Here is a 23300-nt window from a genome sequence, read left to right on the forward strand (position 1 = left end):
TTCTGTGGTTATCCGTGTGCGGGTCTTGCACTTCTTCCGTTACGATCGTTGCTAAGTCTGTTGCTCTGTTTGCTGGTGTCATGACCCGTGGGGCGCGTCGGACGTCCGCGTCAGACATGTGCATCTGCTGTGGGAGCTTCCAGGTGCACACACAGCACCCTCTGTTTGAAGGGGGGATGTGCGCTCTGTGCAAGGTAAGCAGGGAGCTGAGGGCTGGCTTGCTGGAGGCCTCGGGGCGGAGGGGGGTGCCATCCTGGCTCTGCCCCTCACCAAGGACAAGTTTCTGGACTGCCTCTTCCTGTACGACGATGATGGGTACCAGTCGTACTGTTCCATCTGCTGCGCGGGAGAGACGCTGCTCATCTGCGAAAACCCCGACTGCACCCGGTGAGCCCGGGGGCGCCGGCCCAGCTGGGGGCGGGGGCTCAGCGGGGCAGGGGGGCTTGAGGGGCTGGGGGGCAGTATGGGCAAAGGAGCCCCTGCCCACCATCCAGGGCTCGCCCAGCCTCTGGGCTCCTCGGCCCGCAGCGTGGGGGGATTTCCCCCCAAGATGATTTCCATTTCCATCCCAAGTGTTTTGTTTGGTATTGAGCCCTGACATGTGGGAGGAGGTGAGGCGTCAGAAGATCTGCGTTCCTGATTTTTCTCTTTATTGTTGTTAGTGCCAAGACATGTGGCTCCCTCAGTCATGAGCGGGGAAGTGACACAAACCCCGCTCCCCGGGGCCAGGCTCCAGCCAGGGGTCCTCCCCGCTCGCTCTCTCTGGGCCATCATTGTACTTCCGTCTCCCTCCTCCCCAGACCTGCCCCCCAGCGGGTGTCCGTGCACTTGGGTTCCCTGGGAGACCCTAACTTCTCGCAGGCTCCGCGGGTGGGGCAGACCGGAGGCTTAGCGGATTCTGTGGAATCTGTCTTTGCCCGCTAATCACCCCCCACCTCGCTGCCTTCTGCAGATGGCTCGCTCGTGGGCTCTAGGTCCCTAGGTGGGACTGGTCCCCCTTCCCGGGTGACAGCTCACTCTCATCCCTGCCCCATGAGTGCGGGGTGAGTCTTTCTCCGTGAGCCTGAGGGTGGCTTCCATGGCTCCCTGCTGCCTGGTGGCCTTTGGAAGGCCACTTCCATGACTGGGACTCTGCTTGACTCTAGATGCTACTGCTTCGAGTGCGTGGACACGCTGGTCGGCCCCGGAACCTCGGGGAAAGTTCAGGCCATGAGCAACTGGGTGTGTTTCCTGTGCCTGCCCTTCCCCCGCAGCGGGCTCCTGCACAGGAGGAGGAAATGGCGGGGCTGGCTGAAGGCCTTCTGTGACCGCGAGTCGGTGAGGGGTGGCAGGCAGGTGGGGGGGGGGGGCCGCAGCGGCGGGGGAGGGGGCTGGGCTCCCAGGACTGATGAGCCATGTGCAGGGGCCCTAACCCTCAGCTTTCTCTGCTACCAGTGGCAGAAGGCCCCTCTGCTCTGATAGTTGATGATGAAACTAAGGCTTTTAAGCAAATGCTCTTGCCTCATTTTCCTCTTTGAGGGTGCGCTCCACTAGACGGTCTGGTTTTTTTAAAATTACCATGGTTTGGCAGGTGTGCTTCTTCCAAGCCAGGGAGTGAGGCATTTGCAGCAGGTGGGTTGGGGCTCAGCAGAGGTGCACCCCCAAGTCCAGCAAATGGGAGCAAAGACGTAGGCAGTGGGCACAGACGGGACATGGACGGGGCACAGCGGGGTGCAGACCCGGGGCACAGACGGGGTGCAGACTTGGGGCACAGCGGGGTGCAGACCCGGGGCACAGACAGGATGCAGACGGGACATGGACGGGGCACAGCGGGGTGCAGACCCGGGGCACAGACAGGATGCAGATGGGGCACAGCGGGGTGCAGACCCGGGGCACAGACTTGGGAGGCAGACGGGGCACAGATTTGGGGCACAAATGGGGCACGGACGCGGGGCGTGGACGCGGGACCCCTCGAGGGTGGAGGCCAGGAGCCGTGAACTAAGCAGGAGCTATGGGTTCATCAAAGTGGGTTGAACTATGGCCTCCAAGTCCTAACCCCTGGTACCTGTGAATGTGGCCGATGGTGGAACTAGGGTCTTTGTAGATGTGATTCAGCTGCGGATCTCCAGGTGGGATCAGCTTGGTTGGGGAGCACCTGCAAGGCAATGACAGGTGTCATAGGAGAGAGGAGAGAGGGATGGAGACACCCAGAGGGAAGCCAGCCGCGTGACCAGGGGAGAGAGGCTGGAGGGACTGTCTGCGAGCCAAGGAGCCCAAGGAGTGCTGGCCGGCACAGGGACTCTTGGGAGAGGCAGGAGGACCCTCCTCAGAGTCCCCAGAGGGAGCCAGACCCGCCACATCTGGACTTGGGACTTTTGGCCTCCAGAGTAAAAATAAACGAGTGGTTTTAAGTCACAGTTTATATTCGGTGTTATGGCAGCCCCAGGAAGCTAAGACAGAAGAGTGGTCACCCTGGGTGAGCAAGCAGGGACAGCAAGGGACCCACACCCAGATCTGGCAAAACCGGGCACCCCCTCCACCTCTCAGCCTCCAGCTCCCCCTTCAGCCTCCAGCTCCCCCCTCAGGCTCCCACTCCTCTCAGCCTCCAGCTCCCCCTTCAGCCTCCAGCTCCCCCCTCAGGCTCCCACTCCTCTCAGCCTCCAGCTCTTCCCAGCCTCCAGCTCCTTCTGGAGGTTGAGCAGAGTCTTCTCCTCACCCAGCAAGTTTCACCCTGTGGAGGTGGGAAGAGTCCCCGTGGAGCTGGCTTTCTGGGGCGGCTGCTGTGTGGCGGGAAGCAGGTGGGGTGAGAGGGCTGCCCACCGCCCACCCGGATGTGCCCAAGCCGTGCATCTCACCGGTGTCTCCCTGACGGGGCTGGGGGCGCCAGTGGGCTGGGAGAGGGTGTGTGCTGACCCTAGGGTGTCTCCCCACCTCCATGGGTTCCCCTCTCTCCTGGGGTCCGGTGCTGGCCCCGGGCACCCTTACCCGGGTTCTCGGCCACGACAGTTCTGGGAACACCCTGCACCGCCTTGCTGGCCACCTGGGCACAGGGGTGGGCCCGGCCAGGTGCCTGGCACGGGCCGGGAGCCTGGACAGCTTATGCCCCATGGCCGACGTGCCTTTATGGTGCTTTTTGGAAAAGGAGGTGCATGCGATCTTAGTAGAACCTTCTTCCCACTCCATCAGTGGGATCCATCCCAGTGTAGACAGACGCCATGCTGGCCAGCTGCAGGAAATTTCCCTTGGGAAGGAAATGAAGTCGATATTCAGAAGTGTTAATGCTGGCCCAGTGCTGAGTGGGGAGGGCAGGGAAGAAGGAGCTCCCCACCCCACCCCAAACCTCCCCAGCTGCAGCAGGGGACCAGGACGCCCCCAGGGTCCATCAGAGCCACACCCGTGCTGGACCCCCTGCCCTCCTCACGCCCACCTCTGAACTTGCCAGCCCCCCACCCACTGGCTCCAGCCACAGACAGACCCTTCCGCCTGTGGCTCTGGGGCTCCTGCTCAGGCCTGCTCCCGGCCAGGTGGTGGCTTGATGCCCTGTTTGTGGGAGGCCAGGCACCCCCAAGTGCATCCTCCTGGATTCACGAGTGGGGGTCCTGGAAGGGGTGGGTGTGTGTCCTCCCCCAGCTCTCCGGTCCTTTGTCCTCGGCTGGGAGCTCTCAGGGCTGCCAGGTGGCTCAGGGACCACACCGAGAGCCCACACGGGGAGCCCACACGGGGAAGGAGGGGAGTCGGGGAATCCCACTGCTGTATTTATTCAGGACCCCCCAAGAAATCCAGAGGAAGTGCTTCCTCTCAGATAGAATTGTCTTCCTCCACGATCAGGAAAAGCCCCTCGCTCCTGCCTTTCCCTGTTCGAGATGACCCGGTGGGGGTGAGGGCTGCAGACCTCAGCCTGGGGGGCCGCCTGGGCAGGGCAGGGCCTGTCTCCCTCGATGGGGAGATGCCTCTGCGGGACCAGAAAGAATTTTCCTTGTGCCTCGCAGGCTCCGCAACCGAGTCACCACGAGAACTGTGTTTTTAATAGGAGAATCCCCTGGAGACGTTTAAAACAGTGCCCGTGTGGAAGAGAGAGCCAGTCCGGGTGCTGTCCCTCTTTGGGGACATCAGGAGAGGTGAGCGTAGTGAGAGGACTGGGGGTCCTGCACTGGGGACGGGAGCCGGAGAATGTTCCCTGCGAGCCTTGCGCACCACGGTCCCGGCGGCCTCACGGGCACCCCAGCTGGGAACCGGGTGCCGGCGAAGGAGCCAGGAGGCACGGCCCCGGCCACCCCGCCCGGACGGTGCATCCCCCGGTCTAATGTGTAAGGTCCTTCCTGCACTCGTCTTCCCAGCAGCAGGCCGAGGGCTCTGTGAGGCGGTGCCCGGGGCTCCCGCAGCCACGCCCACGTGTCCCACAGCCTGGCTGGGTGACCTCAGCCTGCACACCGCAGCCTGGCGGATTTCCTAACCCGGAGCATGACACCACGGCCCCGGAAGGCCTGGTTCTGCAACAAATTCCTTGACTTAAATCCATACACAGTCGAGCTGGCTTGCTTGGTGTGGAACGTGACGAACGGCTTCATCCTCAACCCCAGTCGCCTGGTTAAACAGCGTTTGCTCATGTTTTCGGGTCAGTCTTTGGCCATTTCATTCTGCGGGGGTCAAACGCTGGCCCTTCTGTGCCCTCCTCATGTCTCCCCTTGCAGAGCTCGAGAGTCTGGGCTTCTTGGAGAGCGGTTCCGCCCCGGGAGGACTGAAGCACTTGGACGATGTCACGGATGTTGTGAGGAGGGACGTAAGTAGTACCGTGTGCCTCTGGGCCAGGGTGAGCGCGGGGGTGCGGGACATCCCCTGGGGGCCGGGGCGTGTGGCTTGCAGGGATGGCAGGCACCCCACGGGCAGTGGGAGAGAGGAGAGGGTGGTTTTCGTGGCCCCCACGCTGCCCGCAGCCCAGAGCAGAGCCGTGGGCCCGACCTCCAGCCGAGGGGTTGAAATGCCAGGGGCCGGTCCCAGCACTGGGGACGGTGCTGCCCAGACTGTGGGCTTAACCCCGCCCGCCGTCTCACAGAAAGTCTTGAACTGAACAGCCAGTCAATGTTTGGGGGCATCCTCCGAACACGGCGGCGGAATGTTCCGGCCCCCTCGAAGGCTGTTTCCTGCTGGCCCAGACAGTGGCCTTGGAGGAAGTGCCTCCCGATGACTCAGCAGGACACCGCTGGGCCCGGAGCCCTTCCCAGCTGGTGGGAAGGGGCTGGGAAGCCTCCTCTGGAGGCACCGGGGCAGGAGGACCTGGTCCGTCGGGCTCTGGCAGCAGGAGAGAGGATTGGAGCCCATGGTCCTGCGAACCACCAACCGTGGGCAGAGGGTTTGGGGCCGGCTGGTCACAAGGAGGGGCCCGTGTGGGGGTCCTGCTCTGCCCTGCCTCAGCGTTCTGCGCCCCGGCCGGCCCGGGAGCCCATGGTCCGAGGAGCTAGTCCTCCTCTCTGGCCGTGCCTGGGGGAGCCCAGCAGCCTCGTCCCGCCCCGGGCTCCCCTGCCCCGAAGCCAGCACAGGTCTCTTCACGGGGCGGGGCACACCCGAACCCCATGCCCTTAACCTTCGTTACCATGGGCCTCATCCGAGACCCCACATCTGCCCTCACCCCACCCCCTGTGGACAACCCACTGTGGGGCATTTCCGGAGCGTGCCCCCGCACGATGCTCATCCCAGCCCCAGGGCCGAGTCCTCAGGGTGTGCAATAGGACGGTGACATCGCCCTGCCCACTGGCTATGGCTCCCAGACACCCGCCTTCCCTAGCGGAGCCCGCGGTCAGTGCGAGGCGGGACACCTGTTTTCTACGGCTAGCCTGGGGCCTCCAGCATCGATAGTCACGGGACGCCTGCGATCACCAGCAATGTGTGCCATCATTTTTGATAGTAATACTCGAAATCTGTGTTCTCTCAGTAGCCATGGGGACACCTGTTACAACAACCCCGGCTCAGGGGTGCGTGGCATCACTCAGCGCCCCGCGCCACCCCTCTGCCCTCCCTTCCTTTCACGAGGCCTGTGACACGGACCGGACTGCTCGCAGCCCCTCCTAGAGATGGGGAGAGGCCGTCCCCACCTGCTCCTGGCTGTGGGTTTCCAGGAGATTTAAAGTGAACTCCGGCGGGTTTCTGTTCCAGGCTGGAGGGGAGGGATTTGGGGGGGGAACCGGGAGTTCTCGCTTAGACTCGGTCTTTCTCTGTGCGCGGCTTCACCGTGACAGGTTTGGGGGGTCAGCGGCTAACTGTCGGGTTGCTTGTCTGGAACTGTCAGCCCGCACTCGGCGCCTTGCGCCCCTGTCTCCTCTGCTCTCCTCTGTCCAGACACCCCTGCCGTAAGCTGGGCCAGAGCCCCGCGGCCAGACGCCCCCAGGGGCACACTCAGGGGCATTAGCCCTTGGGGACACGGGGACAGGGTGGAGGCGGCGCAAGGTTTGGGGGCTTACCGTAGGATGCAGGCTTTTGCTGAGCAGTTCGGGGGACAGTCCAGGGGGCAGGGGCTATTAGGAAATCAGGGGTCCGGTATCTGGGTCTCTTGTTAATTTATTTTAGTAGAAAGACAGGGGCTGGGATTGTCGTTAGCGGGAGTCCCTCAGGCCGCCCGGAGAGGAGCACCTGTGCTTGAAGAGCATCCTTTTGTTGTCTGCTCAGGCGTGAGTGGGGGTGGATTTTATCATTTTCCGCGGGCCTGCAGTGACCGGCTGGCAGGGAAGGTGGCGGCCCGGCGGTTAGCTCCGGGCCGCCGGCTGTCACGTCGAGGGCACACACGGATTCCACGTGAATCCTGGAGCGTCACTGTGCCAACCTTCCCAGGGGCGCTTCTGTAAGGCGCAGAGGGGTCACCTCAGACCCCGAGTGCCCTGCGGAGGGCTGGCCTCCCCTCAGAGGATGGAGGCCGGGCTCCGCGCATCCCCGAGGCCAGCGGCGACCGAGAACCACCGCGGCGGGGCTGACTGGTGGGCCTCACTGCCCCACCGCGGGGCTCTGCAGGGGCTCAGCCTTGTCGTAATCCTCCCACCTGGACACATGAGGTGCCCGCTGCTGTGGGGACACTTGGCCCCTGAAAGCCTGCAGCGGACAGGGCTGTTCCGGCAGGACAGTGTGCTGTCTCCCGCAGGTGGAAGGATGGGGCCCGTTCGACCTCGTGTACGGCTCCACACCCGCCCTCGGCCACGCCTGCGACCATCCTCCGGGTAAGAGACGGCGGTCTGCCCGCATCCCGGGCGCTCTCGTCCCCACACCCTCCTGCATCCTGAGGGACAGCGGCGTTCTGAGAAACAGTTGTCCTCGGTCTCACCCGCACGAGTAGCCTGTCCACTCAGCGAGTACGGTTTGGTGGGTTTGACCCGCGGGAAGCCACGCTGCATCTGAGAGTGGGGGGGGGGGATTCGTCACCGCGGAAGCTGCCTGACCCTCACCCGCTGTGCTCTGTGTCCCTGTCGCAAGTGGTCTGCGTGGACACATGCACAGGAGGACACGCACGTGCGCTTTGCCCGCGGGCTTCTCTCGCCCTGCGTCGTCCCTTCCTAACGCAGGGTGTCTGGGTCTGCGCTTGGGGCCACACGGACCCCGGGGCCCTTGAGGCTCAGCCGCTCTGGCGGGGACAGGCCTGCCCTGGGGAGTAGGTGGAGGCCCGCAGCAGGCCAGCCACGCCAGAGTGGCCCTCCCGCAGTCACCCCTGCCCCCCCAGCCCCTCAGCCTCCCCGCTCCCGCCCTGTCCCCTCATGGGCACCGCCCCCACACACGTACACCCCCCCCCCACCCAGCGTGGTACCTGTTCCAGTTCCACCGCGTCCTGCAGTACGCGAGGCCCAGGCCAGGCAGCCAGCAGCCCTTCTTCTGGATGTTCGTAGACAATCTGGTGCTGAGCCAAGATGACCAGACCGTAGCCACTCGCTTCCTGGAGGTACGTGCAGCGCCGCAGTCTGGGTGGTGGGCAGGGAGGCCTCCTCCAGGGGACAGCACGGCTCATGGCCCCACCCCGGAGCCTCCTCTTCTTGGGGCTCACGAGGGCCCGTTGCACTCCCAAAGCACAGACCCGTCAGTGGCCTTGGAGGGCGTCCCCTGCACGTGGCTCCTGCACTTCTGGGCACGTGGGGCTCCCGGTTTGTGCACAAAAACATCTCCGTACACAGTGCACGTGTGCACACGCCACACACACATGCACACACCACACACTACGTACGAGCTCATGCACACGCATGCACACCACACATAGTACACAGTGCACGTGGGCACACGCCACACACTTCGTATGAGTTCATGCACACACATGCACACTACACATAGTACACAGTGCATGCGGACACATGCCTCACACTACGTATGAGCTCATGCACACGCATGCACACCACACATAGTACACAGTGCACGCGGGCACATGCCACACACTACGTATGAGCTCATGCACACGCATGCACACTACACATAGTACACAGTGCACGCGGGCACACGCCACACACTTCGTATGAGCTCATGCACACGCATGCACACGCATGCACACTACACATAGTACACAGTGCACGCGGGCACACGCCACACACTTCGTATGAGCTCATGCACACGCATGCACACACATGCACACTACACATAGTACACAGTGCACGTGGGCACACGCCACACACTTCGTATGAGCTCATGCACACGCATGCACACGCATGCACACTACACATAGTACACAGTGCACGCGGGCACACGCCACACACTTCGTATGAGCTCATGCACACGCATGCACACGCATGCACACTACACATAGTACACAGTGCACGCAGGCACACGCCACACACTTCGTATGAGCTCATGCACACACATGCACACGCATGCACACTACACATAGTACACAGTGCACGCGGGCACACGCCACACACTTCGTATGAGCTCATGCACACGCATGCACACCACACATAGTACACAGAATGCACGGGCATACGCCACACACGTACACATAATCACACGTGCACTCATGCGCACGCACATGTACTCGCCCTCTGGGGCGCAGACAGTCTTGGGTTTTCTCCGCCTGCCTGAATCCTGACCCTGACAGCAGCGTCCTGGGCTCACCTGGCCCAGGCCCCTCCCAGCACTGCCCCCTCAGGACAGCCCCCGCTGGGGCCTGGTGTCCCCCCTTCTCAAGATGTCTCCCCCACGCTCACAGCAGAAAGGCTCCTCGCTGCCCGGCCCTGTCCCCCTTGCCTGGTTACCTCCGGGATGCTTTATGCAAATACAGGCAAATCTGGCGAGGCCCCCGCTCTGCTCTGCAGCTGGCTTTCTCCGCTGAACAGTCCCCTCGGAAACCCCTCCGCTGCACACACACCTCCCTCGTTCGCTGCTTCAGCAGCAGTGTTCTGTGCAGTTTTACTTCGTATGGCCGCAAAAAACGTGTTCCGCCTGTTCCCTGTTGATGGGTATTGGGGTTGTTGTAGTCTTGTAGGGGGACAAACAAGACCACGATGCAGGGCGTGTGTGGGGACATCTGCGGGATGGATCCCAGGAGGGACATTGATGCGCCAAGTTCTGTCATCTTCACGGCCGTGCCCACCTGCCCAGCCTCCAGCCCCCCACAGGGCCCGCGGGGTGCACGCTTTCCCATGCAGCCCAGCTGCGTTGGGGCCTGGGTCCCACCGTGTTTTCGGGACCTTCCGTTTTGCCATCTGACTGGGTTTGATGTGTGCACGACACACTGTTGATTTCTGTGCGTTCGTTGGCTCCTTGTTGAGTCACCTCGCTAATTACGGTAGTTTCCGGTCGATTCGATTAGACTTTCTGGGTATTTGAGCTGGTCCTCTGCAAAGAGCTGTCACCTTTTCCCCTAAGTTTGCTCCTGAGACACCCTGCTCTTGTCTCGCGGTGCAGGCGCCTGTCGGACAGTGTTGGATCGCGGCGTTGACGGGACAGCCCTGTCTGTGTTTGCCTGTCACAGAAATGTGTCCAGGGCTTCCCTACACAGCTGGCTCCCAGGTCGGGGTTGATGTATTTCACTATGCTAGGGATCTTTCCAGAAGTTTCCACTGATTTCCATGTTTTCGAGTAATCTCATCAAGAGTAGTTGTTGGTTTCCATCAAACGTTCTTTTTTAAGTCCGTGGAGATCATTAGGTTATTTTCCTCTTTAGATCTATGAAGAGGATATGATATGCTGATAGGGTTCCTAATAAGGAAGCAACCCCAGGATCTGGGGAAAAATCCACTCACTTGGGTGCATGGTTCTTTTCATGTCTTTCTGAATTCTGGTGCACGACGTTTCCTTTGGGACATGCGCTGTGAGCAGCTCGAGACAACTGCTCTGTTCCGTGCAGGTGTCCACGTGGAACCTGCTTTATAAACCTACCTGAAAAATGGAATTCTCCCATGAAACTGTGTGGATAGGCTGTTGCGGCCATTGTGCTAAAATGGGGTAGCTCTGGGATGCCTGGGTGGCTCAGTCGGTTAGGCGTCTGCCTTTGGCTCAGGTCATGACCACAGAATCCTGGCATCGAGGCCCGCATCGGGCTCCGTGCTCCGCGGGAAGCCTGCTTCTCCCTCTCCCTCTGCCTGCTTGCCTGCCTACTTGTAATCTCTCTGTCTCTCTCTCTGTGTCAAATAAATAAATAAATAAATAATCTTAAAAAAAAATAAAATAAAGAAATAAAATGGGGTAACTCTTCTGCAGAAACGGCCCTACTACGATTTTCCATCTTTTCTGAGATTGGTTTGGTAAGTTACGTTCTCCTAGAATACCATCCGTGAGTTACAGTTTTAAAAGTCATTTTCACAGCAGTAAGTGAAGTGTTCTCATGATTCTCCTGCTTTCTTCCACGTCTGTGGTGATTTCTCCTCGTTAGGAAGTCTAATGCCACCACATAAAGGCAGCCAGAACTAGGTTTGTAACCTGCACTATTTATCAAAAAAAAAAAAAAAAAAAAAAAAACTTTGAATAAGTATTAGTGGGTCCAGCCAAAAAGTGGAGATTCCAAATGTGGGCGCCAGTTTCCAGCACACATAGAGGACAGCAAAAATATTGACTTTTGATCGTTTTGCACATGCGTTTGGCAGGTGGCAAGTGGTCCCAAAACCCAAAGAAGTCCAAAAAGGGAGCTTCCCACACTTTCTATAACAGCTCGCATCTTGCTGTGAACCTGCATTCCTGCTGCAGGTGGGGAAAACCTAGACGTGCCAAATGTAGGTACCATGTCTTTCAGCTCTGGCAGGTGACCCGTGTTCTGCACAAAAGATTTACAACCGCCGAGTGTCAGCTTCCAAAGGGAAAGAAAACTTTATTATAGAAACCCAATAGAAACAGAAGATGAAAGGAATCTACACATAGATGAAGGTAATAGGGGGCAATAAATGAGAACAAGGCAAAGTTACGTCAGATCAGGTGCTTACAACACCCGACCTTATCAGCTGCGGAAGCCCTGTGGAGACAGCCAGGGTGGAGTCCCCACTGAGAGGCCTGGGCGGAGCGTCCTCCCTGCAGCTGAGACTTCCCACTGACCATCCCCATAAGGGCCGTATTTATAGGGCCAGTGACGGGGTCTGAGGTTAAACATTGGCTCACCTATGTGCAGTTTGGAGTGAGCTGCATTTCCATGTTCTCATGTTTCTATATCATCAAGGAGCCTGGGCTGTGTGTGTCTGCCTCCCCTCGGGGATTCCATCCTGGGGGGCCAGCCCAGCCTGGAGCAGGAGGGGACGTGAGACAAGATCCGTAGCCCTTGGCGTCCAGAACAGAAGGGCCAGTTCTGACCTGGAGGCCAGATCATATATTGTAAATAACCAGGCTCCCGAGGTTATTCACGCAGCACGAGTCTCACAAACGCCATTCCTCAGCCTGCCTGTGCACATCCCGGTGGTGGGTTCTGCGGGATAAATCACACAAACATTTGTCCATATGGCACATTCAGTTCTTGAGGTACCACGCATAATCCAACACCATATATACCTGCAAAGCACTTTTCACATATCCATAAGTCCAGCAGCACATTGTAAGTAACACAATGAGCATAATTATAAGTCAGGCATCCCTTAAAAACCCTCCCCAGTGGGGTAACCAATCAAACCAGGGGAAGTATTGATTTGACCAATTTCATGTCTCAACGTTATTTATAAATTTATCCATTTTTTAGAATTATCAGTAATGTTAAAACAGCACGTTCGTGGAGATTCATTACATTTTAAGTGATGCTGCAACAGAAGGTAATCTACAGTAGCTCTATTTTGTAATAATGTTTCTCACGAAGCAGTTAATTCCTGATTCATGGTTGTGAGGGCATTCGCAGTATCCTAACTATTTTAGAGGTTATGCAAGAGAGCTGTGTTATTTCATTCTGTTCACACGTTATTAATCTAGGTACAGCTCAAATGCTGGCTGTGAGAGCAACATCGGCAGAAGGAGGTAACAGGGTTAGGGATCATCACAATCGGCGGGCAAGGCGCGGTTCCCGCGAAGACTTTCAAGAGGATGCGACAGGCAGAAAGTTTCCCTATAGCACATGCACCTTGATGATGGTTAGGCGAATGGTTATACTGGAGGTTTGTACATAACCACGACCCCCCAAAAGGCGATAACGAAGTGTCGACTGGGGAGTATATATGAGAGTTACGATTGCAAGTAGAAGGAATTGTAGAGCAATTCACACATTTCAGTGAAAGGTATAGGTCCCTAATATGGGAAAGGGAGGAGGCACATCAATGTTAACAATTGATAGTGGAAGATTAGTACTATTGAGGTGTAAGAATTTACTTAAAGAAGTCCTTCTGCCAATGATATTTTGTCTTAATAGGTTTTGGGGAGTATTTCCTTTGAGTACACAAAGAACTGAGGTTTAACACATTAGTTGCCAGGTGTACCCAGAAATTATTTTCTCTTAAAAGGACAGTAGGATTTTATGCACTGTTACAAGGATAGATTCTCGTTTAAAACTGACATCAGTGGGGCTCTGCTTTCTCCCTTTTATACATGTATATTCACCATCATCGGACAAGGTGACGGCTTGTAGCCCTATAGTGAAATTATAGTTATCTTGACGAGTTTGGTCAGTGAGGTTATGAAAACGTCCCACACATTTTTGGGAATAAGTCTCATATCTATTGTGATACCAGCTAAAGAACAGTTGGTCCAACAGAGCAGGCTCAGGGGTTGTCCTACTTCAACGGAGATAGCCGCGGGCTGAGTCTGCAGGATACGGGTGGGTTGTGTCCACCTGGGAAAGCACAGAACCCACATTCGTATCTATGATTCGTGGAGGGAAACATACGTTAAGGGAACATGATGTAACTTCTCATCACCAGAATACATTACTGTTACTGTAGCGTCCCCTCCTTGAGCAATTACTTCAGCAGGAGTGGGAATACTGTCGGAGGGCTTTGTCACCGAAGGCTTTGCCCCCAGCTTCCAAGCATCTCTGGAGCCAAACCCCCATCTCCCCTTACAGGGACAGAGCCAGGCTGCAACAAGAGTAATTGGTGCAACAAGAGTAATTGTCCAATCCGATCATATTTTTGTATTGAGAGCATTTGCTTTCCAGAATTGAGTGAAATGACCTTTGTCTCTCCTTGATAATCAGGATCGATGACTCATCCTAATATTTGTATCCCTCTTATGCCAATCCTGACCGCTCCATGATCTATCCAAATGTTTTGGGGGGCGGGCAATGAATTCCTAGGCTGGTAGGCGCAGCCACCTGACGACTATCATTTATCTGTGCTTCTCTCATAGAACGTAGATCTAGTCCAGCAGACTCAGGGATGGCTCTGTAAGGTAATTTAGCATCTGAATTAATATTCCAGCATATTAATGTTGATTGGAATGGTTTTGTCACATTGCTTATTTGCAAATAAGGGGTTTTCATCTGACCTAGTGGAGTTTCATTTTGACTAGTAGGTCTCTTGCTTAGGACTTTTAAAGCCTCAGTTAAGTATAGCTTCCATTTTGGTAAAGAGCCATCCCCTAATTTTTTTAAATTCCTGTTTAAGCAGTCCTTTTATCCATTCCACCAACCCAGCCATCTGAGGGTAATAGGGAATATGATAAATCCACTCCATATTATATGAGGTGACAAAAGCTTTCACTAACTTACCTGCAGAGTGGAAGCCTTTATCACTCTGGATCTGAATAATTACATCATAATATAATAGGATAGTCTCTAAGGTTTTATCGTATTCTGTTGGGTGGCATGGGCAAAGGGAGAAACCATGAAGTACCCCGAACAAGTGTCCACTGCCCCACGAATGTATCGACAACCTTGGAAGCGGGGTACCAGCCCCACATAATCTACTTGCCAAATTTGGGGGGGGAATCTTCCCCATTGAATCTGTCTTTTGTACTGTTGTGGAATTTTCTACTGCCAAATCTGAAAAATTGGGCTTTTTTTTTTTAAGATTTATTTATTTATTTTTTTTTTTTGACAGAGAGAGAGAGCATAAGTAGGGGGAGCAGCAGAGGGAGAGGGAGAAGAAGGATCCCCGCTGAGTAGGGATCCCGATGAGGGACTCGATCCCAGGATCATGACCTGAGCCAAAAGGCAGCCGCTTAACCGGCTGAGCCACCCAGGTGCCCCCAAATTGGGCATTTTAATATGGTTTCTTTTATGGCTTCCTGAGTGATGGGTATCTCACGGTCCTGGACCCACCTGTGAGTAGCCTGCTCTCCCAAATGTCCGTTTTTCTCATGACCTCATTGCTCCAGTTTGGTGTCAGTCCCAGGCTGTTATGTTCACTGCGATTTGGGCGAGCGAGTCAGCTACTTCGTTGAGGTCCATTCTGTGGAGGTAGACACACTGTGAGCATCCGCGTGGAAAATGGTAATTTTAGTATGGCGGGCCCATTGCCAAATGTCTTCCCATGGGGAGTCTTCCCCAAATCTCTTTACCGGCAACGGTCCTTGGGTGTTTTTTCCATCATGTCATCCATCCCGCTAGACCCTTAGCCGCTGACCATGAGTCAGTATATAGGTGACATTGTCCCTCTTGTTCTTGGCTTAAGACTGTGTAAACAGCAGAAAGCTCTGCATGTTGGCTACTCACCCCATCTCCCTGTGTTCGTAACGTCTTTTTAAGATGGGGGTTGTAAGCTACAGCCTTCCAGAGGTTAGCATTATTAATAACTTATGCCTTTCGTCAGTAAACCAGGCATGCTGTGGTTCTTCGGGTAAATGATCATTTGGCTTCCTCCCCATCATAGAGGAATGGGCTAATGGGACATCAGTAGAACATATTGACTCATTGGAATTAGTAGCCACGTCATTAACTTCTTCATGCGGGTGATATTTCTTTTATGCCAGGCTTAGCCTGATCTTGTCTATACCACTTCTGTTTCATTATACTAGCTTCCTGCATATGTCTGATTTTATGAGTAGTAGGATTTCCTGGAATCCATACATACTGGGAATCTGAGGCCTCATTAATACATGATGGTTTACAGTTATAAGCTCAGTACCAGCCAGTGCCCCGGAGCATGCCAATAATTGTTTTTTCAAATGAGGTATGAGAGGTACGGCCAGAAGGGAGCTTCCTAGCCCCAAATCCTAAAGGCACCCGCTTGCTGTCTTGTTTCTGCCATAAACTCCAATTAGCATTTTCCCCTTCCGCTGAGACCGGCAGCTCAACAGGCCCAGGTCTAACAGGCCGTAAATCTAAAGCAGCTTGAACAGCTGGTTTCACTCACTGAGAAGCCTATTCCCCAGCAGCACCCCAATTAAACTGATGCTTCTTTCGAGTAACTTTATAGACACGGTTTAATATCTGCCCCAGATGGGGGATATGGTTTCTCCAGAACCCAAACAATCGTATAAATTTCTGAGCTTCTTTTTTATTTTGTGGCGATTTAAAGTTAAAAATTTTTTGATTAGCTTTGGGTTAATTCTTTTTCTTTTATCCCAGACAATTCCTAGAAACTTAACAGACTCAATCCTTGTATTTTAGAGGAATTAATGTCCCATCCCTTTCGTTTCATTTAGTATCAACTCTAAGGCCTCCTGCAGCTGTGACTCATGGTCTCCCGGATTAAACTATCATCTATGTAGTGAGGGATTAGAATTCCGATGGGCAACTTAATTGGGGCCAGATGTTCTACTAGGTGGTGGCAGATCGTGGGGCTCTGTACCCAGAGCTGGGCGCACTTTCTTTTCTTTTCTTTCTGTACCCTCAAGGCAGCCGGGTAAATATGAACTGACGTCCTTGCCACGTGAAGCAAATTGAGTCCAAGACTCGGGAGGAATAGCGATAGTAAAAAAGGCGTTTGCCATATCAGTCACTGCGTACCAGGGGCCGGCACGGGCTTGGATCTGTTCAGTGAAGGTAATTATGTCCGGCAGGACAGTGGTTAATGGGGGGGTAACTTTAATTCCTTATAATATGTTATTGGCCACTCGCCATCACTTTCTTTCACTGACCAAATAGGATTATTCCACTCAGGTGTACCAGTACACCTGCCTGGAGGGAACCATGAATAGTGTCATCAATACCATCCTGTCCACTGGGAATACGGGATTGTTTTATCTGCGCTATTGGAGATGCCTCGGAGTGGACAGGGGTCTACTAGCTTGCCTACGGTGATCGGTGTCAGTGTACGTTGGAATGCACATGTTCCAGATTGATACATACCGCCGATTAAAGCCAGTTTGAGACCCTTGAGACTATGGATGCCAATTAGGTATTCAGGAACGGACACTAGCGTTATGTCATAATCTCTCTTCGGTAACTGCCTTGTTTTTAGAAGAAGTGTTGTCTGCATTCCCGGTGTTACCCCCACCCCACCCCACCCCCGGTCCAGTAATGCTAACTAATCATCCTCGGAACTTGTTGGGGTTTCCTCATATCAAAGGGGCCTCTGGCCCAGTGTCCACAAGGGCCTGAGCAGTAGTGGTTGATCCATTTTTCCAAAATATAGTCATGGGCACATGGGGTCGTTCATCCTTTCGAGTGAATTTGACATCCTTGCTTGCTCTGGGGCTTGGCCTCTCCGAGGAGGTCTGAGCTGGGTGCGGGCAGCACCCAGACCATATAGGCACACTGGCCATGACCGTGGGCCTCTCCTGACCCTACTGGACGTAGGGTGTTGGGCGGGTCGGGTTAGAAGCTCACTGACTTCCTGCTGAGGAAAATCCTCAATAGTGTCTTTCCTCACCCCTGTCTGGTGGTCCCCCTGCTGCTCCAGGGGCTCCGTCTGAGAGACGGAGGCTGAACGGGGCGAGCTTGCCTCTCGTCCGCGCTCTAGTCAGTCCCCGTCTCATCATCGTCCTAGACGTCGCCCAGCAGAAGGCAGAGCTGGGCGCACTTTCTTAGTACCCCCTTCCCTCTCCTCTCTTTGCATTTATCTTCGGCCATCCGTATGGCCCTTTCTCCGCCACATGCTGGTAAGTGTGGACTTGGTCAGAAAGAACATCGGTCTGAGATTGCAGCAGCGCCTTTTGAGATTGCAATCGGCTACTCCTTTTCCGATTTGAGTCTTTCCTCCTGACGCTGATCACGATGCTCCGCGTCCCGCCTGTACGCTGTCAACAGCCCCGCCGTCCCCGCGAGCTAGCGAGGACGCCTCACCTGTCCCAGCTACAGTCCGCCAGCATCCAGAAGATGTGGCCGCTCAGCTGACTTTGTTTACTTGCCTGTCGCTCACACAGATCGGCCCGCTTAGACCCTTCCTTTGCAGCGAGCAAAACTGTAGGTCTTCCCACCCGAGAATATCAGCGTCAGGGTGGGGGTTCCCTCCTCGAAACAGAAAAGGCGTGTCCTAAACCCTGCCGACTATGCCAGATGCGTTCTGCACAAGATTCACAACCGCCGAGTGTCAGCTTCCAAAGGGAGAGAAAACTTTATTATAGAAACCCAATAGAAACAGAAGATGAAAGGAATCTACACGTAGATGAAGGTAATAGGGGGCAATAAATGAGAACAAGGCAAAGTTACGTCAGATCAGGTGCTTACAACACCCGACCCTATCAGCTGGGGAAGCCCTGTGGAGACACCCAGGGTGGAGTCCCCACTGAGAGGCCTGGGCGGAGCGTCCTCCCTGCAGCTGAGACTTCCCACTGACCATCCCCATAAGGGCCGTATTTATAGGGCCAACGACAGGGTCTGAGGTTAAACATTGGCTCACCTACGTGCAGTTTGGAGTGAGCTGCATTTCCATGTTGTCATGTTTCTATATCACCAAGGAGCCTGGGCTGTGTGTGTCTGCCTCCCCTCGGGGATTCCGTCCTGGGGGGCCAGCCCAGCCTGGAGCAGGAGGGGACGTGAGACAAGATTCGTAGCCCTCGGCGTCCAGAACAGAAGGGCCAGTTCTGACCTGGAGGCCAGATCATATATTGTAAATAACCAGGCTCCCGAGGTTATTCACGCAGCACGAGTCTCACAAATGCCATTCCTCAGCCTGCCTGTGCACATCCCGGTGGTGGGTTCTGCGGGATAAATCACACAAACATCTGTCCATATGGCACAAGCAGCCATCGGGTGTTTCTCCCAGCCAGGTGTCTGGATACAGGAAGAGGTTGGTGTGTCCACAGCAATTGGGCTCAGGAACAGTCCCCATGGGACCCCTCCAGCCCCCTGAGTCCACGCGCGTGGAGTCAGCCTGTCTCCTGTTGGGTGTCAGGGACCAGGTGGCTTCTTGCCTCAGTTTCCATGGCCCCTCCCTTCCATGGCTCCCCCTCCCATCGGTGGAAGGTCCGCCTCCCTCCCACCCCCTCCCCATCCTTTTGGGGCCTTCTAGGGAGACTCGGACTCCAGGATCCAGGCACCAGGCAGCCTCCTTGGCTCCCAAGGCCCCGGCCCTTCAGAAAACTCTCTGTCTGCCAGCAAAGCCTCTTATCTTCCCGAAGCAGAACAATCTTGGCTCAAAGACCAAGGACATCTTCATCCTTCACGGGAATCCACCTCTGAGCTGGAGCGGGTGGGGAATCCTTGCCCTTGTGACCTGTGGGAATGAAAAAATGGAAAATCTACTGGTTAAAGGTTTTACAATAAGATCTCAGCCTCTTTTCCTCCTAAGGTCATAAAGGAAGCAGATGTGACACATGAGCAAGGTTGCCCGAGACACAGTCTGGGAAGGCCCGACGTGGTGCCCGCGGGACTGAGGCCTGCGGGCACTGTGGAGGGCAGGGGTCGTCACCCTGATCCCCAGCCGACGTTTCCACCCCGCAGGCCGACCCGGTGACCATCCAGGACGTCTGTGGCCGGGCCGTCCAGAACGCCGTGCACGTGTGGAGCAACATCCCAGCTGTGAGAAGGTTCCCTGTGTGTTCCAGGGCCCGTGGGAGCTGGGGGAGGGGGGGCGGACGCTGGCGCAGCGTCAGGCTCGCCAAAGAAATGCAAGTTTGAGAACACAGAGCTGTGCCCGGGTCAGGGGCTGTGTCTGGTGGGCCTTTGGTCCGCCCCCAAAATTCTGGGCATGCTCAAGGTCAGAAGGCCTGCTCCCACTTTGGGGACGTCTCCCCAGCTTCGTGCACTAAGGCTGTCTGAGGTGCTTCCCGAGTCCTGAGAAGAAAGTCCACACTCCCAGACACATGTCACCTGGCCACCTGCGCCCTGGAGCCCCACCCCCAGCCTCTTGGAGCTCCGCCCTGCCCTACACACCCCCACACCTGCACACACTCACACCCACCTGCTCACACTCATCCACACACCTACACCTGCCCACACATTCATGCCCATCCGCTCACAGACCCACACCTGCTCACACATATTCACATACCTGCTCGCACATTCACACCCACCTGCTCACACTCATCCACACACCCACACCTGCTCACACATTCACGCCCATCTGCTCACACATATTCACACACCTCACATTCACCCACACGCCTGCTCGCACTCAGACCACTTGCTCACACTCATTCACACACCCACACCTGCTCACACACATTCACACACCTGCTCATACACTCACACCCATCTGCTCACACTCACCTACACACCCACACCTCACACATTCACATACGTACTCACACACACCCACTTGCTCACACTCATCCACACACCTACACCTGCCCACACATTCATGCCCATCCGCTCACAGACCCACACCTGCTCACACATATTCACATACCTGTTCGCACGTTCACACCCATCTGCTCACACTCATCCACACACCCACACCTGCTCACACATTCACGCCCATCTGCTCACACATATTCACACACCCACACCTGCTCACACATTCACACACCTGCTCATACACTCACACCCATCTGTTCACACTCACCTACACACCCACACCTGCTCACACATATTCACATACGTACTCACACACGCCCACTTGCTCACACTCATCCACATGCCTGCTCACACACCCATCTGCTCACTCATTCACACACCCACACCTGTTCACACATTCACACCTATCTGCTCACACACACACCTGCTCACACTCATTCACACACCTGCTCATACACTGACATCCACCTGCTCACATTCTTTCACACATCACATCTCACAGCTGCTCATGCTTACACCTACCTGCTCAAGCTCACACACAACTCACAGTCTTTTGCTCACATTCATATACACACCTGCTCATACATTCCTATTCAGCTCATGTTTGTTCACACCCTCACACCCACCTGCTAACACTCGTTCACACACCTGCTCATGCTCACACACAGGCTCACATCCACACACCTGCTCACATACCCACCTGCTCACACTCATTCACACACCCACACCTGCTCACACATATTCACATGCCTGCTCACACTCACACCTACCTGCTCACATTCATTCACACATCACACCTCACACACAGCTGCTCATGCTCACAGAACTCAGTCCTCTGCTCCCACTCATTCATACACCTGCTCATATGCTCACACCCACCTGCTCACACTCATTCACACACAGGTTCACACACACTCATGCTAACACAAGCTCACCCACGATGCATTTCTAGGCTGTACTGAACAACAGTCCCTCAAACACACCATGCCTTGGGCCTTCACACGTACCCCTTCTCTGCTGCCTGAACATTCTTGGGACTGTTCTTTCTCATGAACATTCTGTCTGCCTCCCGGCCCCCAGCACACCCCCAGCCCCTGCTCCCCCCGGCCCCACTCCTCTGGACAGCTTTCTGCTCCCAGGACACCTGCCCTCACTCTTCTGTCCTTACCTGCACACTGTGCCCCAGAGCCCCTGAGGACACAGCCATCTCCCTCCCCCACACCGTGCCATGTGGCACCTGCCCTTGTGTTGAGCCAACACTGACAGGATCTAAGCAAAGTCATGTCTTCTCCTCCTGACAGCGAGTTTCTGGAAACTTCTGCCCACCCACCTCCCAATTCCAGCATGCCCCTAGCTTTTAGTTCTGGAAACTTCTGCCCACCCACCCCCCAATTCCAGCATGCCCCTAGCCTGTAGTGTGGCACGTGCTCATGGCAAAGCCCGCCAAGCCTTGGCGCTCGCCAGGCCCACACCCTGGCTCCGTGTTTGGGTGGAGCCCAAGTGAAGCAGCGTTCCAAATGTGGTTTCCGGGAGCCTTGAGCTGACGTCAGGCTGCCTCTTCTGCTCTGCCCACTCTCACTGCCCTTCCCCCACCTCACCCCCTTGGGCGCGGCAGGTGCCCAGGGAAGCAGGGAGGCAGCTGGTTCCCAGACATAAAGCTGGAAGCAGCGTCTTCAAATGGGCACTTTCCTTGAGGCTCGGAGCCTCCCTGTCGCTGCCCGACTGTTGGCAGCTACCTCAGGACAGACAGCCTCAGGCAGTAGGGCAGCCCTGGGGAGGCATTTGGGGGCTGGAATGGGCACTGCATGTTTCTGCCTCCTCATATGCAGCCTTAATCCCCAAAGTAAACCCCGAAGTGTTCCCTGACTCCGGCGGGGTGCCTGGGAGCCCGAGACGGGGCCGGGGGTGGGTGGTGGCGGCTGCCGTGTCCAGAAGCCGTGGGTCCCGCAGCTTGCGTCAGCTTGCAAGCCAGGCGGCCTGTGTTCTGCCCCCGCCGGCCCCACACGCAGGGTCTCCAGGACAGGCAGCCTCAGGACCCTCAGGGGCCGGGCTTGGTGCCGTTCGGGTCTTGGGTACAGGAATTCCTTGGGAACGATGCGCAGGGCAGTTAACCAGCCCTGCCCACCGAGTCCTGCCCTTTCTTCCGTGTGGGTTCCCTCCACAATGGCTTCTTCACACGGAACGTGGACCTCCCAAGCGGGGCCAGGGTCCCGGCTCCTCCCTGGGGGAAGCAGGAGGTGTGGGGGCCATCTGGTCCCCTACCGGCCAGGATTGCTTATCATCTACCACTGGCCGGAAGACTCACAAGGTGGGTGAGGTCTTCGAAGGATGTTTCTCTTAGAGACCTCTGGATTACCTAGTGAGACACACCACTGGCTTCCCAGTGTGGCCCCCCCCCCCCCCCCCCCGCCACGGGGCCCGTGCGGAGCCCGGGTTGGTAACGAGCCTCCTTCTGTCCTTGGCAGCAGGCACTCTGGCCCGGCTTCCCGCGAGGAATTGACCCTGCTGGCTCAGGACAGGCAGAGAACAAAGCCCCCCGCCCAGGGGCCCACCAAGCTGGTGAAGAATTGTTTTCTCCCCCTGAGAGAATATTTCAAGTATTTTTCAACAGAACTCACTTCCTCTTTATAAATGATTTATTTTACTATGAAGAAAAAAAGACTTTTCCTAGAACCAGGCAACTTTCCTTACATTGTTTCTTTTTTCCTTTCCAAATTATTATTTTATTTGCTTGACTTCGGATTTCCCAAGGTTACCACAGACGTGTCTTCCCTTCGGGTGTGGTGCTGCAGGGCCCCCGCCCGACGGTGCCCTTCTGGGGGGGGATGTGAAGTTCGCAGCCCCTGACCGGGGACACCACCCTGATGTTATGAAGCATATTTGCTGCTGAAAATGTTTCTGTGTGCCTGTTGAGAAGTTAAAAATATATTTATTGTGGTCGTTATGGGTCAATTCTCGTGTTTCTGTGTGTAAGGACAGCCTTTATTGTATCCTGTGGGACGTGGGACTGTGCATGAGGAAGATGAGCAGGACACATTGTCCGGAGCGGGTGTGGCCCGCGCTCCCTGTGTGCTGGGCCGCGCTGGCTCGTGACCGCCGTTGGCCGTGATAGTGAAAACCACTCAGCCTGATGATAGCCGCACAAAATCGTAGAATATCACACTTGGCAAGCCAAGGGAGCACGGACTGAGCAGGCCGCGCAGAGGCCAGATCCGCTCGCGAGGCACGAGCCCGGGTGCCCCTTACACCAGAGGGACTTGCTTGCAGAAGGCAGGATCCCTGCGCTCACCCCGAGGCCATCGCAGAGCTGGCTTCAAGTCACTCGCAATGAATCCTAAAGGGATCTTTCCTGATGAGCCAGAGAATCCCCCCAGGGTGTAGATTAGACAGTTAACAGACACAG

The 23300-nt window shown here is 55.8% G+C and overlaps 1 protein-coding gene across 10 annotated transcripts; it reads left to right on the forward strand.

Moving 5' to 3' along the window:
* Nucleotides 1–52: 52 nt before the first annotated feature.
* Nucleotides 53–22841, forward strand: DNMT3L (DNA methyltransferase 3 like). 10 transcript variants are annotated; one of them, XR_013446010.1, is made up of 10 exons: nt 53–194; nt 275–387; nt 1146–1317; nt 4010–4097; nt 4505–4594; nt 4671–4759; nt 7106–7181; nt 7755–7894; nt 18951–19188; nt 22363–22381. XR_013446010.1 is itself a non-coding variant. In XM_078067896.1 (10 exons), exons 1-10 carry the CDS (start codon nt 81–83, stop codon nt 22526–22528), a joined length of 1131 nt encoding a protein of 376 aa, XP_077924022.1. In that variant the 5' UTR covers nt 58–80; the 3' UTR covers nt 22529–22841. The 10 variants fall into 10 exon arrangements, 8 of the variants coding, with proteins under 8 accessions (XP_077924115.1, XP_077924022.1, XP_077923824.1 ...); XR_013446048.1 differs by having other exon boundaries at nt 54–194; nt 19083–19188; XM_078067896.1 differs by having other exon boundaries at nt 58–194; nt 19103–19188; nt 22366–22841.
* Nucleotides 22842–23300: the final 459 nt, after the last annotated feature.

Source organism: Halichoerus grypus, chromosome 1 (assembly GCF_964656455.1).
Source record: "Halichoerus grypus chromosome 1, mHalGry1.hap1.1, whole genome shotgun sequence".
Classification (NCBI taxonomy): Eukaryota; Metazoa; Chordata; class Mammalia; order Carnivora; family Phocidae; genus Halichoerus; species Halichoerus grypus.